This window comes from Protopterus annectens, chromosome 17.part0, assembly GCF_019279795.1.
Source record: "Protopterus annectens isolate FY-2018-M chromosome 17.part0, PAN1.0, whole genome shotgun sequence".
Lineage (NCBI taxonomy): Eukaryota > Metazoa > Chordata > Ceratodontiformes > Protopteridae > Protopterus > Protopterus annectens.
The window spans coordinates 828573153-828590670 of NC_056751.1; the positions used below are offsets into that span (position 1 = coordinate 828573153).

At 44.3% G+C, this 17518-nt stretch overlaps 1 protein-coding gene across 1 annotated transcript in view; it reads right to left on the reverse strand.

Moving 5' to 3' along the window:
* IPO7 (importin 7) overlaps nucleotides 1-17518 on the reverse strand; it is a 2167557-nt gene that overhangs the window by 1920379 nt on the left and 229660 nt on the right. Inside the window, exon 5 of the mRNA XM_044059282.1 lies at nucleotides 12210-12409. Within this exon, the coding sequence (XP_043915217.1) occupies nucleotides 12210-12409 (200 nt within the window). The remainder of the gene's footprint in view (nucleotides 1-12209; nucleotides 12410-17518) is intronic.

The window sequence follows — 17518 nt, forward strand, 5'->3', positions numbered from 1 at the left end:
GGCATAGAACCTCTAATCATTGTAATCAAATCTTCTGCCATTTTAAGCATATGCTTCTTAGGTACAGACCCTGAAGAACTAGGGGTAACACCAAACAAAACCTGGCCTGCCCTGGGAGAAGCCTTGGGAACAGCAGGGAGGGCCTAACCACCTTAGGAAGGGAGGGAAGAACAGCTACCCGAGAAGCCCCTTCCGCCTGGCCTACCTCCTGAGAGGTCACATCTTGCAGTAATAAAGTCTCTCCCTGGGATTCCAAAGAAATTTCTGGCTGAACCCCTGGCTCCACCGAGCCCTCTAAAGAACCGGCGTCCGACGGACGGTTCTTCCAGCCTAGGCTTTGCTGTTTTGTCCTTGCGCTTTTTGACAAGGGCCGGAGCATCCGGCGGCATTTTATAATTACACCGCTTCCCAAAACTAACCTGGCACAATCTAATCTTCTCTTTATAGTGCGTTTGTTAAATCTAGCACAAGAGCGAGCCAACAACGTCGTGCTCAGGCCCTAAGCAAGGTATACACAAGGTATGGTAATCCCTATGAGGTATCTGTTTCCCACAAGAAATACAGTTATTCACTTTTTCTGACATCCGGTAAAATACTGAGGCAAGAAAAACCAAAATATTCTAACGGGTACTTAGCCAACTTGGATTCGGTCTGAAACTCCGACTTCGGAAAATCTCAGAACGCCAACCTGCACTTGCAAAACTGCTTCTGCATCGGACCATGCAGCAAAAAAGACTGAGGAAATGACGTCGGTCATGCGCATTTGTACCCTGACGTCCTGGCGTCAGACTAATGCGCCTTGACCGACGTCAGCCTTATACTTTGGTATTCGGGCCGACTGGGACAGCGGACTACCCAAGTGTTAGGACTGCAGCAATGTGGTATGAAGAACATCTGCCTTCCAGTTTATAGCCTGCTAAAGACCACCCTCCCAAACCCAGGAACCCCACTCGGCCTTCCTGAGAACACTGGAAAATATGAAGGTCTCTCCAAACAGCATTATATTGGGCGACTTCAACTACCCAAACAGACTGGGAGCATTACTCTAGCTCCAACACCCTAGCCCAAAGGTTCCTAGAATTTATAAACTCAAATGCTATGGAACAACTTGTTACCACTCCCACAAGAGGGGAAAACATACTGGACCTGGTCACCAACAACATGGGGACTCTATGCTCCAGACCAGAAGTGTATCCCTCACTGGTAAGATCAGACCATAAACTAATCTCACTGGATATTCACATCCCGACCCCACCCCCTGCCCAGAAAACCACAGTGAAAACTTCTCTAAAGCAAATTTCACACTCCTCAAAACTGAGGTGGAATCCTTCAAAGCCCCGGCCTGTGGAAAATCTGGCCCAGACCGCCAAATCCTTTATAAACATTCTATGAACACCTTCAGGAATGCATGGATCATGATCCCAAATAAAACCAAGACCCAATCTTCCAAAGGCAGGCGTCCTGTCTGGTGGACCCCAGCCATAAACAAACTATACAATAGAAGGAGGAAGCTACTAAATGATAGAGCAAAATCCCAAAAAGGTAAGGCATCACTGATCAGTATTAGCAAAAAACTACAGGCACACATAAAATTGTCTAAGGCCAGCTTCGAGAGAAAAATTGCACAGGACACTAAGGATAATCACAAGGCTTTCTTTAGTTATGTTAGGAACCTGGGTGGTAATTCCCAGATATGCTCAGAATTAGTCCAAAATGACAAAACATACACCGAACCCACAGACATTGCCAACATCCTAGCTGACAGGTTCAGTGCAAACTTCTCCCCCCCTCCCCACCAAAAGGGCAAATATCTATCCCAGCAGAGTGCTGCCCCCTGACATCTCAGATGCTCAGATAAGAGCCGCCCTCTCCAAAGCAAAAAACACAGCATCAATGGGACCAGATGTGTCCTGGGCTGTGTCCTACATGAACTCCAAGAAGAGCTAAACCCAAACATAAAACTACTGTTCAATCTCAGCCTTACTACAGGATATGTGCACAAAGAGTGGCGTACAGCAACAGTGGTCCCTCTCCATAAAGGTGGTGCCTCAACGGATCCTGGAAACTATCGCCCCATAAGCCTGACTAGCTTGGTCTGCAAAGCTATGGAAAGGATCATCATGGACCTCATAAAGATATTGGGGACCTACAAACACTGGATCCTACCCAGTTCGGCTTTGTTAAGGGCAGATCCTGCCTCTTAAACCTGGTTGATTTCTTTGAAACAGTCACCAAGGCCATTGACGAGCGGAAGGTGGTCCACACAGCCTACCTGGACCTCGCAAAAGCCTTCGATACAATACCCCACTCTGGCATTATAGATAAGCTCACCAGCTTAAATATAAACCCCTATGTCACTAGATGGATTGCAAACTGGCTCAAGGACAGAACCCACATGGTTAGAATTGCTGGAGCCATGTCTGACTCCAAACCAGTTACAAGTGGTGTCCCACAAGGCTCAGTCCTGGGACCTCTCTTGTTCGGCATATATTTCTCGGAGGTACAGGCCAACATGGAAGGACTGTGGCTGACCAAGTTCGCAGATGACTGCAAACTGGGCGCCATAATCGACTCTCCAGCTGACACAAGCATCCTCCAAAAGGGCCTCAGAAACAGCAACTGGTGCCAGAGCCATGGCCTCAAGCTAATGCCAAAAGGTGTATAGTCATCCCCCTTTGGCAAAAACAAAGTGCCCACAAATTACCACATAGGTGGTAATCCATTAAGTACAGAAAAAGTAATTAGGGACCTGGGGACCCAAGTTGATAGCAATCTCTCATTTGACAACCATGTGTCCAAAGTGTTTAGAAAAACATTTTATATAGCCCACCTAATCATGAAGGGATTCACATCTAGATCAGGGGAGGTCATCGTGCCTCTTTACTCATCCCTCATCAGGCCCATAATTGAGTACAATGCCCCTCTTGGGATGTACCTTACCAGACACCTGCAGCAACTGGAAAGACCCCAAAAGTACCTCACCAAGAGGATCAAAGGGCTCAAACAGATGCCATATGCTGCCCGGTTAAAGAAACTCCAGCTCTACTCAGTGGCATACCGCCTGTTCAGAGGCGATCTGTGCCTGACGTATAAAGCCATGTCCAACCCGGAATTAATGGACATGCTGCACCTCAGAAAATCCAAATCCCATCGAGCTACACGCTCGAGACTTGAACCTCAGCACTGAAATAAATAGGACATGCTGGAGGGACAGATTCATAACCCAGAGGCTCCCTTCACTCTGCCTAACCTGGACTGGGATTTTATTCCAGAGTCCCTCATTGACTCTCTTCAAGAGGAATCTTGATGAGTGGATGGGAGATCGTAGGTTTACCCCGGGTATCACTTCTGTGTCACTGTTAAGACAGAGGCACAGTACACTAACCTCGAAAAAGGGCATAGCAAAATAAATTTAAAATGGGTGGCGAAAGCCAAACACATTCTGGCTAGGCTTATAAATGCCCTAGGGCAGATAGCCTAGTATGAACCTATGAACCCAAGACAATCCTGTGACAGGTGTCTGTTCAAACTGAGTGTAGTTGAACTGTGAGGACATTCTGGCTCAGACGTCAGTGCAAAGGAGGAATCTATGAAGGGGAGGGTTTTGCTGGTTCCAAAGCAGTCTGGATCAGATACGACTGGAGTCTGGCGGGTGCTGGTGTCCTTGGCCTCTGCACCACATGATCTACAGTCTTCAGACAGGCTCCTGGAAGATGGAGCCGAGGGGGCAGGAGATATGGTGGACTGCAATGGGGACCTTAAGGTAGGAGATACCGGTTCCAATTCAGAGGACCAGCTCTATAAATTAAACTCCATCAGCATCAAAATTGAAGGAGCGGAAGTAGCAGACTTCTCTGGCCCGGAGGATTAAGATCTTTCCCCCAACTTGTCTGACTTCGAAGAAGGGGATTGGCCTGACTTCGAAGAACACTGACCTTCTTGGATCACTTCAGAAAAGGGAGTTTTCAATAGGCCTTTTAGTATCAAAACTTTTCTTTGACAAGGCCCCGTGGCTAAAAGAGTGACAGATGGCACAGGACTCTTGGATATGAACTGCTCCAAGACAGTACATGCAAATAGTATGTCTGTCAGTAATTGACATTCTGTCCACTTGACATTTTTTAAACCTACGGGGTTTAGCTTCTGTGGAGTCCTTGGAGGACATAGTATTAGTCAATCAACAAAAAGGGAAGCAATTAAGAAGCAGACAATGTATACCTAAACTCTACATTTTTTTTAAGCAATAAGAATAGTAACAATTGCAATAAGAAAAAACTCAATGGAAAAGCCTTCCAAGTTAAACAGGCTAAGGTGGCTCTAACTTAAATCGAACCAGCCTTGAGGAGAAATGGAAAGGAAAAGAAAAGGAAAGCCCTCTAAAATGGGCTTTTTTTAAAATTAAGTTTAAAGCTGGGATAGTGGGATAAAAAGCCTTACGATGAAACCATGGGCAACAGCAGTTTAACACTCAGGAAAAAAAACAGAACACAATTCACTCTAGTATAAACTAAAACTAAAAGTAAGAGTTAGAAATCTGTCAAATATGAAGAACAAAAATCTTGCCAGAGCCAGTAGGAAGAGCACCCGATCTTGTTTAGCAGCAAAAAGACCTGGGATGCTCAAATATGAACAAAAATCTTGCCAGAGCCAATAGGAAGAGCACCCGATCTTGTTTAGCAGCAAAAAGACCTGGGATGCTTTCCTAGTGCAGGATGGGATGAGGTTTTAGCCACGAGCTAGTGGAAGACCTCGAGCCTTTGTATAAGGCAGAGACGGAACAGAGGATCGGTTCTGAACCCAATGTGCGACGAATGAAGGTGAAAAAGGACATCTCATTTACTCTATAAACATTTTTGGTGGACAGTTTTTGGGAAGCTGGTACAATTTCCCAAACGGGAGGCAAACCTGGACCTTAGTAGAATTACTAAAAGTGGAAAAACCAAGTGGTCAGTCAGTGCAGACTGGGATATCCCTCTCATGGGTGAAAGGAGTTCCTGTTTGGGTTTCAGTATCCATGAATATTTCAGGCGAGACCAGAGGAAAGGGAACAAATTCTGACTAGGCCACCAGTAGGGGGCAATGAGGATTACAAAGGTCGAACGTTTTGCTTTTTGCAAAAGGTGAGAAAGGGTAGGTTCATAGGTTCGTACTAGGCTATCTGCCCTAGGGCATTTATAAGCCTAGCCAGAGTGTGTGTGGCTTTCACCACCCCTTAGGATGAGAATACTACGCCCTTTTAGGGTTTAGTTTACTGTGCCTCTGTCTAGTAGTGACAGAGATGACCCCCGGGGTAAACCTACGATCTCCCATCCACTCGTCAAGATTTCTCTTGAATAGAGTTAGTGAGGGGCTCTGCCTAACATGGACTGGGATTCTGTTCCAGAGTGTAGGGAGCCTCTGGGTTATGAATCTGTCCCTCCAGCACGTCCTATTTATTTCTGTGTTGAGGTTTAAGTCTCTTGCTCTCGTGGCTCTGATGGATTTGGATTTTCTGAGGTGGAGCATGTCCATTAATTCCAGATTGGACATGGCCTTGTACGTCAGGCACAGATCACCTCTGAGTAGGTGGTATGCGACTGAATAGAGCTGGAGTTTATTTAGTCGGGCAGCATATGACACATGTTTAAGACCCTTTATCCTCTTGGTGAGGAACTTTTGGGGTCTTTCCAACTGCTGCAGGTGTCGGGTAAGATGCATCCCAAATGGGGCTTTGTACTCAATCACTGGCCTGATAAGAGAAGAGTACAGTGGCACAATGACCTCTCTTGATCTAGATGTGAAACCCTTCATGATAAGGTGGGCAATATAGAAGGTCTTCCTAACCACTTTGGCAATGTGAGTGTCAAATGAGAGGTTACTGTCAACCTGGGTCCCTAGGTCCCGGATTACCTCTTCCGTACTTAATGGATTACCACCTATGTGGTAATTTGTTTGTACCTTGTTTTTCCCAAAGGGTATGACTATACATTTTTTGGCGTTCAGCTTAAGGCCATGGCTCTGGCACCAATTATCCGTTTCTATGAGGCCTCTCTGAAGGATGTTTGTGTCCGCTGGAGTATCAATTATGGCGCACAGTTTGCAGTCATCTGCGAACTTTGTCAGCCACAATCCTCCTATGTTTGCCTGTACCTCGGAAAAATAAATGCCAAACAAGAAGGGTCCCAGGACTGAGCCCTGTGGGACACCGCTTGTGACTGGCTTAGAGTCTGACATAGCTCCAGCAACTGACCCTGTGGGTTCTGTCCTTAAGCCAGTTTGCAACCCATCTTGTGACATATGGGTTTACATTTAAGCTGGTGAGTTTGTCTATGATGCCCAAGTGGGGTATTGTGTCAAAGGCTTTTGCAAGGTCAAGGTAGGCTGTGTGAACTGCCTTACCCTCATCAATGGCCTTAGTGACTGTTTCAAAAAAGTCGACCAAGTTCAAAAAGCAGGATCTGCCCTTGACAAAGCCAAATTGGGTAGGATCCAATGTCTGTAGGTCCCCAATGTCTTTGTTTATGAGTTCCATAATGATCCTCTCCATAGCTTTGCAGACCAGGCTCGTCAAGCTTATGGAGCGGTAATTTCCAGGGTCCGTAGAAGCACCGCCTTTGTGAAGTGGTACCACTGTTGCGGTACGCCACTCTTTGGGTACGTATCCTGTAGTAAGGCTAAGATTAAACAGCCGCCTTATGTGTGGGTTTAGTTCCTCTTGGAGTTCATGTAGCACACAGCCCGGGACACCATCCGGTCCCATTGATGCTGTGTTTTTAGCTTTAGAGAGGGTGGCTCTCACCTGGGCATCTGAGATGTTAGGGAGACTACACTCTGCTGGGATAGTTATTTCTCCTTTTGGGGGGAGGGGGAGGAGAAAATTGCACTGAACCAGTCTGCCAGAATGTTGGCAATGTCAGTGGGTTCAGTGTACTTTGTGTCATTTTGGACCAACTCTGAGCGTATCTGGGAGTTTCCACCCAGGTTTCTAACAGCTAAAGAAGGCCTTGTGATTGTCTTGTGTCTTTTGCGATTTTTCTCTCAAAGTTGGCCTTGGATGATTTTGTGTGATAGTAGTTTTTTGCTAGTACTGATAAGAGATGCCTTCCCTTTTAGGGATTTTGCTCTGTCATGTAGTAGCTTCCTCCTCCTGTTGTAAAGTTTGTTTATGGCTGGGGTCCACCAGACCGGGCGCCTGCCTTTGGGGGAATGGGTCTTGGTTTTATTTGGGATTGCATGATCCATGCATTCTTGAAGGTGCCCGTAGAAGGCATTTGCAAAGGATTCAGCAGTGTGGGTTGTGGTTTCCACTGGCCCAGGGGCCTTGAGGGATACCACTTCAGTATTAAGAAGTGTGAAGTTGGCTTTTGAGAAGTTCTTCACTGTGGTAGGAGGATAAACAGAGAAGACCAGAGAGGCAGTCGTGAACTAAAGCATCCCTTGGGGCTCCCCTGGAGGGGAGATCAGAGCGAAGTAGCTGCGGCACTTCTTGCTCTGAAGGGATGCAACAGATTGTCATCCATGGGGCCAACCCTGCTGCAATCGGGTTCACTACTGAATGAGGGACCACTTTGTAAGAGGTCAGAATGGACCTGCTGAGTTTGTCTGCAAGAATGTTAGACTTCCCCAGTATGCAAGTAGAAAGCAGTCTGAAAACATCACCCATTCCCTGACCCTCATGGCCTCTCTGCACAAGGGATAAAGTGGGTTCCTCCTTGCTTATGTACCAGACTGATGTCTGAGTGAGTAGCAATAGTTCTTAGAGGGAGAACATACTGAAAAGCTTGCAAGTTCCGAATTGCTCATTGCCCAAACATTTACATATAACCTGCTCTCGACATGCATCCATGTGCCTTGGACCATCTTGCCCTTGAAATACCCCACCACCCAACTCAGAAGTGTCCGTGGTCACTGGTTGAGAGGTAAAGAGGAATGGCCTGCAGAATGTCAGGTCAGTAGACAGAAGCCACCACTGGAGATGTTCTCTGCAAACCGAAGTCAACTTGATCGTGACAGAGGCTGGTAAAGAATAGAATATTTAACAGCCAAGGTCCATTGAAGCACTCTAAAGCACCTTGGTAATGGAACTAGAGTAATGGCAGCCACCATGGATCAAACAGACTGAAGTATCACTTTTGCCAGAGGAGATAGCCAGTCTAAAATGTACCGAACGTGGTCAATGTCTGTACTCAGTGAGAGGGTAGACGTGCAATCTGATTAGACACGTCCAAAAGAGCCCCAATGAATTCCAAACTCTGTACCAGAGATGGGTTTGATTGCCAATCTGGGCATTACCATAAACCTGGCAATTTTGAAAAAATAATCCCTGGCCTGATTGGGGCAGTGAAGAGCCCATCTAGATATGGAAACAGCAGGAATCCTTACCGTCTCAAGTGAGTTGTGACTACTGCCGTGCATTTGGTAAACACCGTGGGGGCTGTGGTGAGCCCAAAGGGCAGAGCTCTGAACTGGTAGTGAGTGGCTCCCAGCTGAAAGTACAGATGACTTCTGGAGCATCTATTTTTATGTGATAGCATGTGTTCTGCAAGTCTGAGCACATCCAATCCTTTCGCAACAGCAGTAAAATGGACGCAACTGTTACTATTTGGAACTTTGCCTTCTTTACAAATTCATTCAGTTAGATCCAGAATGAGTCTCAGGGTCCCTGGTTTTCTTTGGCACTAAAAAGCACAAGTAAGTTTTGGGTATACATGCAGAAATGGAGAAACTTTCTTGAAGTCCCCTGCCAACATGGCCTCTGTTAAAGTCAAAGTTCCTTGACAAGATTTCTCTGCAACAGAGTAAAGTGTGCCAGGAAGTTTAATGCCCTCAGCAAAAATGTGGCAAAGGTGTAAACATGCTTAAATCTCTGCATCACCCTGGACTCTGTTCAGAAGATGGACAGGGGCTCTGTTTGGTAGCTGCTGCCACAACTATGGCATCTACCAGTATACCCTTGGTCTAGTATAGTTAGTCTTTTTTTTTTTTGGGGGGGGGGAAGAATGTATCCAGTCATTTCAGAATCTGTTCCATTGTGTCTGGCTCCTTCCAGGCCCAGCAGGACAATCCATGAGCTCATCCAAGGGGGGTTCACCCAGGATGTAGACTGGCCCATCCAGAAAGTCTCCAAATACATACTTCAGATGGAGTTTGGGCTGACCAACCACTTCTTGGCCTCAGGATTTCTAACATGTCTCCAAAAGGAAATGTTTTCTGGTGGTGATTGTGGGATCCTTCAAAATCTGTCCTCAATAAGGGACCCCAACGGGGAGTCAACATGCTGCCTCCTTGTATGTCTTACAAGGAATCTCTCCTCTGTGGGATGTTCAGAGGGGTAGAATTTGAAGACTTCCTTGGACGGGAAGACCCTAGATAGGTATAACAGGCTCAATTCTCTGACCCAGAGAGGGGCGATAGGGAGGAGTGCAGCTCGGAGACTGGATCTCTGACTGGAGAAGGCCCTTTCTACAACCTGGAATGCCAATGGACCTGGAGAATCCCTCCCTAGTTTCCCTGGAACCGAAGCAACTAAGGGAGAGATTCCCGATCTGTGGTTTCTGGGTAGAACCAGATACAAACTATCCAGCACCAAAGCACAGAGGAGAAGAAAGTCGGAACAGAACCCCTTTGCCCCTAGATCTGACAGCCAGATCCAAGACCCTGTGTGATCTGATGACATCAAACCAGATGAAGGTACGGCAGCAGTCAGAGTAGAGGAAAGACTGCTCCGCTGATCCAACACCAACTCTTGGGTGGCTATGATCTGGGGACTCTGCTACTGAAGGTCGGATCGTAGGAGACTGCACTGCAATAGTAATGCTCTCAGATCCCAGAAGGGATGGAATAGGCAAAACCCCCATCTGGATCACAGTCTTTAGAATACTCCTTATAACCCCGTACACATCAACCTCCAAAAGGATCCTAGAAGACCCAGTGGAAGCTACTAACAGTGGCCTAAATGTCTACTGGGTGTTTGCAAAAGCCTGAAAGGAGATTGAGCTTACAACCAACTTCAGGGTTCAACTCCTTGTTCTCAGATCTGAAGCAGAAGCGCGTTTTCCCAGAGAACTGGCTACAAAGGTAATACTGGTCAGAGGGGAGAACTTCAGATCCACTGGAGCTGAAACGGGTCTCTGATCCATCCTTGTTGGATCCGAAGGTTTTAGTACTTCACAGGGTGGTTCAGACAAAGCCCAAGGGCTTGAGGGCATTTCTTTGTGTCAACAGACCCAACCATGCTCTTTATAGGGGGTCTGAGCCTGGAGAGACATCAGCAGAAGCAGGCAAGAGTCTTCAGTAATAATTTATTCTTGTGGTCGGCAATGGCCCTGGGATTAAATCCCTCAGATACAGCAAGCCGACCGCAGATGTTTGGCCCTAAATATACACTCCTGCTGTGAGCATCACATTGGGGTACTTCATGCCTGCATTCTGAGCGCTGTTTAAACCCAGAAGGCCTGACAGTGAAAAAGACTACATACACCAGAAAAATGCAGCTATGTAGTTACACCAAGAACAAATACATTTCACTCAAAGACTAACTACACATCTAAAATTTCTACCCCCCCCCTTATTTTTAACAGCTAGAAAATTGCTGGCCAAGGCCCTATCACAGTACAAGGTACAAGTTAATTTCCAATGCTGCACAAACTAAGGAAGAGAATGATAGAGGAAAGAATGAAAATGGAATTTGACCTCTCAAAAAATACAAATACTGATCTTCCCACTAATTGAACGCTCAAGAACCATGTCTGTCACTACAGACAGTAAACAAGATCTGAGGTTAAGAGGAAAAAGCATTATGAGAGGAGGGAAGAGCCAGAGACTTGGATCCTAGTCCGAGAATGTGGCAGAGCTGGATCTGTGACCCAACTATGAGGAGGAATGAAAGGGACATCAGATCATTCCTATTAAAGTCATTTTCACTTTGAAATAACAGCTAGGAAAGGGTATAATGGATTAGTCCACACAATCCCTTTTGGTTATTAGATCTAGGGGAGAGAGATGCCCTCCCTGTGGGAGGATTAACGCCTAAGTATTTTATTCTGTTAAGTAGGTAACTGCTCCAATGCTTGTTTTAATGCTTTAGAACAGTAACGCCAGTCTACCCACCTACTTAATGGATCTACTTGAAACTTCAATAAGACATCTTTAATCCTCCCACAAGGGCCGAGGATCCAAGATCTGCTAGTGATTTTATCTGGACTATTCCCTCAAACAGTTCCTCAATTAGTCCCATCACCATTTGGGTCACAGAGAGAAAATATCGGCCCAGCAATACAAAACATTTGCCAATCACTGATCTTCAAATCTCACAAGACAAGTGCTCTTCAACATCAGGAAAGCTCCAAAGGACTTGGCACCCAGACTACTCTTCGGCTCAACTTAGGAGTGCTGAAGGTACTCAAGCTTTGGAAGCTGGCCAGTAGTTACATTACGTGTAGGCTACAATCCTTATAATTAAGGCTACCGCAGCAGTGATAACTAGCACCGTACTAACGTACCTCGAGTAGTCATCCACCCAATATGGAGGGAGAAAGTGAAGATCTCTTCAGGGTCAGGCTGTAAATCAGGTTTTTTGCAGCAGAAGTCACTGTGGTAAACTACTGCAACACTGATGTATACAAAGAAAATCTGTATAATACCAGATTAAGTCTGAAAATTGTTACCATGTCAAAATTTGAGTAAACTGCTTAACAGTACAATGGAATTTGCAAAATGAGCGGACTAGATGACAGTGAGACTAAAGTACACACACAGTACTGAATTCAGAAGCATGCCTTTTCTTAGCGGTTCTGCTGTCCAGTATGCATTTACCCATTTCAAATTGTTAAAGTGCTGCTAGGCAGATTTAACTCATTTAACATGTGCAATGTGGGATCAATGAAGGTGGTGCTAGAAAATAATTAAGTTATGTGGCAATGTAACCACAAATACAAGCTGAGACTCAGGTGTAGTGCAAGTGCAGTATCCTTATAGGCAAGAGTCCTGCTAGCTTTGAAACTCTACCTAGTTGTATGCTGAAGATGCTTGGAGGTTTAAGCAATACCACAGACCAGTGATCACATACTAGGGGTGCGGGTTAGGGCAAAGGTTCTCCTGAGGTATGCTCAGCAGAATCTCCACAAAATTAAGCAGCAAGTTTTGTTTAGCACTATAGCTCACAGCTTACAGAATATACATTCTAGAGAGGTTTTAAACTTTAAAACACTTTTGCAAAAAAATAAACTTACTCATAGTTTTTCACTAGCTGATATAGGCACAACAGGATTCCAAGCCAGCAAGCACTATTGTCAGACTGGAGATAGAAGCCGATTTTATCCACCAGGGCAGTCCAACATCCTGGGTAGTCGTGCTTAATTATGTGGTGAATACAAGTTGTAAGTTGTACTCTGAAATGACAGGTAGTCAGAAATTTAGTTGCAAAACACAGCTGAAGTTTTGGAAAAAGAACACGCTACTCATGCTCAATTACAAATGCACAATGCTAAATCCACATCAAGAAACACATGCAGCATGGCCAGTCCTGTAGGAGTAATCAACTTAAAAGTGCGTTAACATCTACCTCAAACTGTGCTCCAATTTTTTTTTTTAAATGCAATTAACTTGGCCACCAAATACAACAGGTTAGACATGCGAAATACAATGCTGGCCGCACAAATAGCTTAAATAACTATAAACAGCGTTATACTAAAAATAATCAACTGTACAAAATCTACAACAGTGCTACTAAGATAAGAATACAAGAGAGAAAACCAAACTTGAGTCCACTCTTTCTGGCTCCTTAAAATGATATAAGGCATAACTTCGTGACTAAGCTTATTTGTGGGCTTGACTCTATCCTAAATACCTTAAAGTAAAACTCAATAACATGAGCAGTAGCATGGTCAAATATTCAAGATGGGTTTAAATAGTAAATTCCAGTATTTCTGATAATACTCCTGTTTCGTAAAGTTTATTATAATTAACTCTGAGGGGATATACATGTTGTCACCATGGTTCTAAACCTCTGCCGAGAAAGTATCGTGCGATCTAGCCAGATTTTGGTTATATAGCTACTTGGGGAGCAAGCTGTAATTAGCATATGCGATTCCAGTCTGGGAAGTTTGGAAGTCTAATATGTGGAGAATAGCTACTTCCAAAGATGGTGATTTATGATACCCTACCTTTTCGAGACCTACCTTACGAGATCCCCATACATTTTGTGAATACTTTCAAAACCGTAATACAAGGTCTGCTTGGGGATATGAAGATGAGCATAAAGATGCAGCATTAGGATCAAATTTGTAAAAAAAACTGTAGGAGTATAGTAAACATTGTTAATCTTTGTGTATAAACCATTTTCTTAAATGGGGAAAAAAATAATAGTTAATTGCCTGGAGTTTCTGATCTTTTGTAAGCATCTTTCCTCTAGCATCCCCAGTAGTTTGAAAATAGTAATGAGCTATCGTAACTGATAGCAGTGATAAGTTTGTATGTTTCAGAGTGGTTTCTTCCTGCTAGACAAGTTTTTAAAGACATTTAGTATGTTATTTATATCCATTTCATTTATAGGTGTGCCATTGATTACTGGTGAAATTGTCTCCCTAATCTGTCACAGTATGATTAAATATTTTTTATTCACCTTCAGTGCCTCACACAGTTCCTGCGGTGCTTTCTCTATATTTACAGAAATCCAATATCGTACAATCCTTGATTAAAAGGAAATATCATTAGGTTTACAGATTTAATTTTTATACTTGGATTTAAATGGATCAGTTGGGAGTGGTACGACATTGTCTAGATTCAGGGATTTTATCAAATCCTGGAAGCTTTTAAATAATTTGCTGGGGTAATGAAGGGAATGGATTTGGGGTTAACACTATTTGGGAACATAGAGCATATGTTTATTCCAGATCCTAACCCAAGGTGGAGACAAAGGTTCTCTGTCAGTTGAGAAGTTAGAAATTAACATTAGTCTAACTACGCAAATAATTTTATGATAAAGTTGGAAATCAGGTATACTCCAGCCTTTCTCTGGGGTATATTAACTTTGGATAACATTCTAACAGACTTGGGGTTACCATATGAATTCAGCGAGTTCCTGGTTTATTTTCTAAAAAAATGATTTTGGGATGGTTGAGACTGATGAGTTAAAGTGACATAGTAATTTAGGCAGAATATTCACTCTATTGCTGCTTTAGACCGCGTGAATAGTTTCAGAAAACTGTGCTCTAATTTAAGCTACTCTGCTTTGCAAGTAACAATTTCCCATTACACAAGTTAAAACTGCAAGCGATTTTGCAAAAAATGGATTAGTGTTCTATTTATTCAGCTCCTGCAACCACAAACAAAATATGAAGGGTATTAGACAATGTTTTACCTATGCCTGCAAATCTCTCTAGAAAAGCAAAAAGAATTTTCAGAACAGTTATTTGCATTGTGATTTCACTTCTAACTAAACTGATGGTGAAATAAGCAAGTCCCAGCATGCCTGCTGATGCATTTAGAATGGAAGACATTCTAGACAGGAAGGCACAGCGGGTTCAGTATATCAATGTAATAGCAAGAGTTTTTAGCTTCAAGAAAAATTCAGTGAGTGGTCCTTTAATAAAACAGGAAAGCGTCATTTTGTATCATGGTAAGGTCACATCCAACTTGCATACACTTTCTTCAGAAAAACATCTTACCTTGAAATGTTGGGACAGAGGTGGCAGTCAGCCTAAATGACTTACTGCAAGACATGCCGGAATGATTTTTTTCATATCGCAGCATGGAATCCTGAGAATTCAACAGTAATTACCCTGTAACATTAAAGCCACTATCTTTAAAAAAAAAACTTGTTAGTCAAGTCCAAATCCGATTTCTAGACTGAAGCTCAGTGAACCATTTAGGGAAAAAGTACAGTTTTGTACCTACCATAAATGTAGATGTTAGAGTGCTAATACAGCTGCAGTAATCACAGATGGGTTTTTCTGCCGTCAGGCGGTCCCTCGGTCGGCCGAATTCCAAAGTCTTGGTCGGTTGTCGCTTTCTCTTCTGACGTCAGTGAGGCCAGAGTATACAAGACACAGCCGACGCCATGTTCTTCAGTCTTTCTTGCCCCAGATGTCAGGTGCCCCCCAGAAGGAAGGCAATACCTAAATAATGCTTATATACATATACAAGCAATGCAATATAATCCAAAATCAGTGGTAGCAAGCAAATAAAACATAGCAGGATAACCCAGTCAGGTAGTATGAAGAGGTTGTTAGGTCCCATGCCTTTACCAAGTGGGGAAGGAGCAGCTGTATTAGCACTCGAACATCTACATTTATGGTAGGTACAAAACTGTACTATGTTCATCGTGCATACAGCTGCAGTAATCACAGATGGGTAGAGTCCCAAAGCTATGCACAGGGTGGTAGGTACTAGGCGGAACTGGGTTGAGCCAGAATGCCCTGCAAAACAGCAGTGGCAAAGCCTGCTCTTGTTCTGGAATATAAAGGCAGGTGGTAGTGTTTTGTAAAGGTATGTACAGAACTCCAAGTGGCTGCCTCCAAAATATCTTTGGTAGGAACTCCTCTGAGGAAGGCTGTAGAGGTAGCTGTGGCCCTGGTGGAGTGTGATCTGATACCTGTAGGAACAGATTTCCCATGATAGGAGTAACAAAACCATATGCAGTGGCCTATCCACTTTGAAATAGTCTGTTTTGTAACTGGCTTCCCTTGAGCCCCTACAGCATAGGACACAAAGAGGTGTTCTGATTTCCTGAAGGAATTTGTTCTGTCCAAATAACGTAGCTGCCTATGGATGTCTAGAGTGTAGCAGCTTTTCCCCTTTGTTTTGAGGATTGGGGTAAAAGGTAGGTAGGTGTATGGCTTGATTTAAAGCTACCCTGGATACCACTTTAGGCATAAATGATGGGTTGTGAAGGGAAACCCTGTCCTGATGGAAAATGAGAAAGGGCTGCACCGCCATGAGGGCCTGTAGTTCAGAAACCCTACGAGCTGAAGTGATTGCCAGAAGGAAGGCTGTTTTCCAGGACAAATATTGCAAATCTGTTGAGGCAGCTGGTTCAAAAGGAGGCAATGGTAATTTTTCTAGTATGCAATTAAGATCCCAGGCTGGTATTGGTTGCTTCCTTGGTGGTCTTATATTCTTAGCCCCTCTGAGGAACTGCCGTAAGAGTGGGTGAGAAAATAACGGAGGATCCATGTTGGAATTCTGCAGAAATGGCTGAGGCATGGATTTTTATGGAAGAAAATGAAAGTCCACTGTTCAGCAGCTCCGCTAGATACTGTAATACCCGAGGCAAGTTCAGTTTTCTAGGGTCCTGGCCTCTTTTCTCATTCCAAGAGCAAAACCGCTTCCATTTTGCGGAGTAAGCTTTTCTAGTAGATGGCCTTCTGGCCTCCAAAATGACATCCTGCACCTCCTTGGAGAGTAGGGTCTGTTGTGGTGTTAAGGAATTTTCCATGCAGCGAGATTGAGTGTTTTCAGCTGACTGAAGAGTTTTGTAGCTGTGCTGAGTCAGCAGAAGAGGCATTAGAGGCAGGGACCAGGGAGGAGTATGTGTTAGGCTCCTCAGGAGTGGGTACCAGTGTTGCCTTGGCCAATCTGGAGCAATCAGTATCATCTTCGGTTTGTCTGTTCTTGCTTTCAAAAGCACCTTGGGCAGAAGAGGCAGAGGTGGGGATGCGTAAACTGTCCATGCTGTCCAACTTGAATGAAAGGGCGTCCACTCTCCAGGCCTTTGGGTGAAAGGTCCTCGAACAAAACTTTTCCAATTGATGATTCCTGTGGGAGGCAAAAAGATCTATGTTTGGCCTCCCCCATGCTTGGATTATTTCTGCAAACACCTGAGGATGTAACTTCCATTCATGTGGATCTGTCATATTTCTGCTTAGATTGTCTGCCAGTGTGTTTTCCAATCCTGGCAAGTACTGTGCTTGAAGTTCGATTTGTCTTTCCAGAGCCAAGTTCCAAAGAGTCATGGCTAGTCTGCACAAGGGGTATGAATGTGTTCCTCCTTGTTTGTTTATGTACCACATTACCGTGGTGTTGTCTGTTCTTATCAGTAATTGTCCTGGATGCAGGAAGTCCTTGAAAGCTGTAACTGCATTTATTACTGCTAGCATTTCTTTTTGATTGATGTGAAGGTGCTTTTCTTTTTGGGACCATTTGCCCTGAATGCACCTGTCAGTCATGTGCGCCCCCCAAGCGTAGTCTGAGGCGTCTGTGGTTATGACTTGCTTTGCTTGAGGCTTGCAGAATGGGAGGCCTGTGTTTGCTTGACATGCTTGGGCCCACCATAGAAATTCCTTTTGCAAACATGGAATTATTGGTATTATTGTTTCCAAACTGTGACTGTGTTGAGACCATAGGTTTTTTAGGTACCATTGAAGTTTCCTCATATGCAGCTTTGCACATGGGATTAAAAATGCAAGATGCCATGAATACCAGAGCCTGCAGGATTTTCCTTGCAGTAAGCCTGGTACTTTTTGCTAGTATTTTGAAGTACTGAGATAGCTGCCCCTGTTTTTCTGGCGTAAGGTAGGCCATCTGGGTGTTTGTGTCCAAG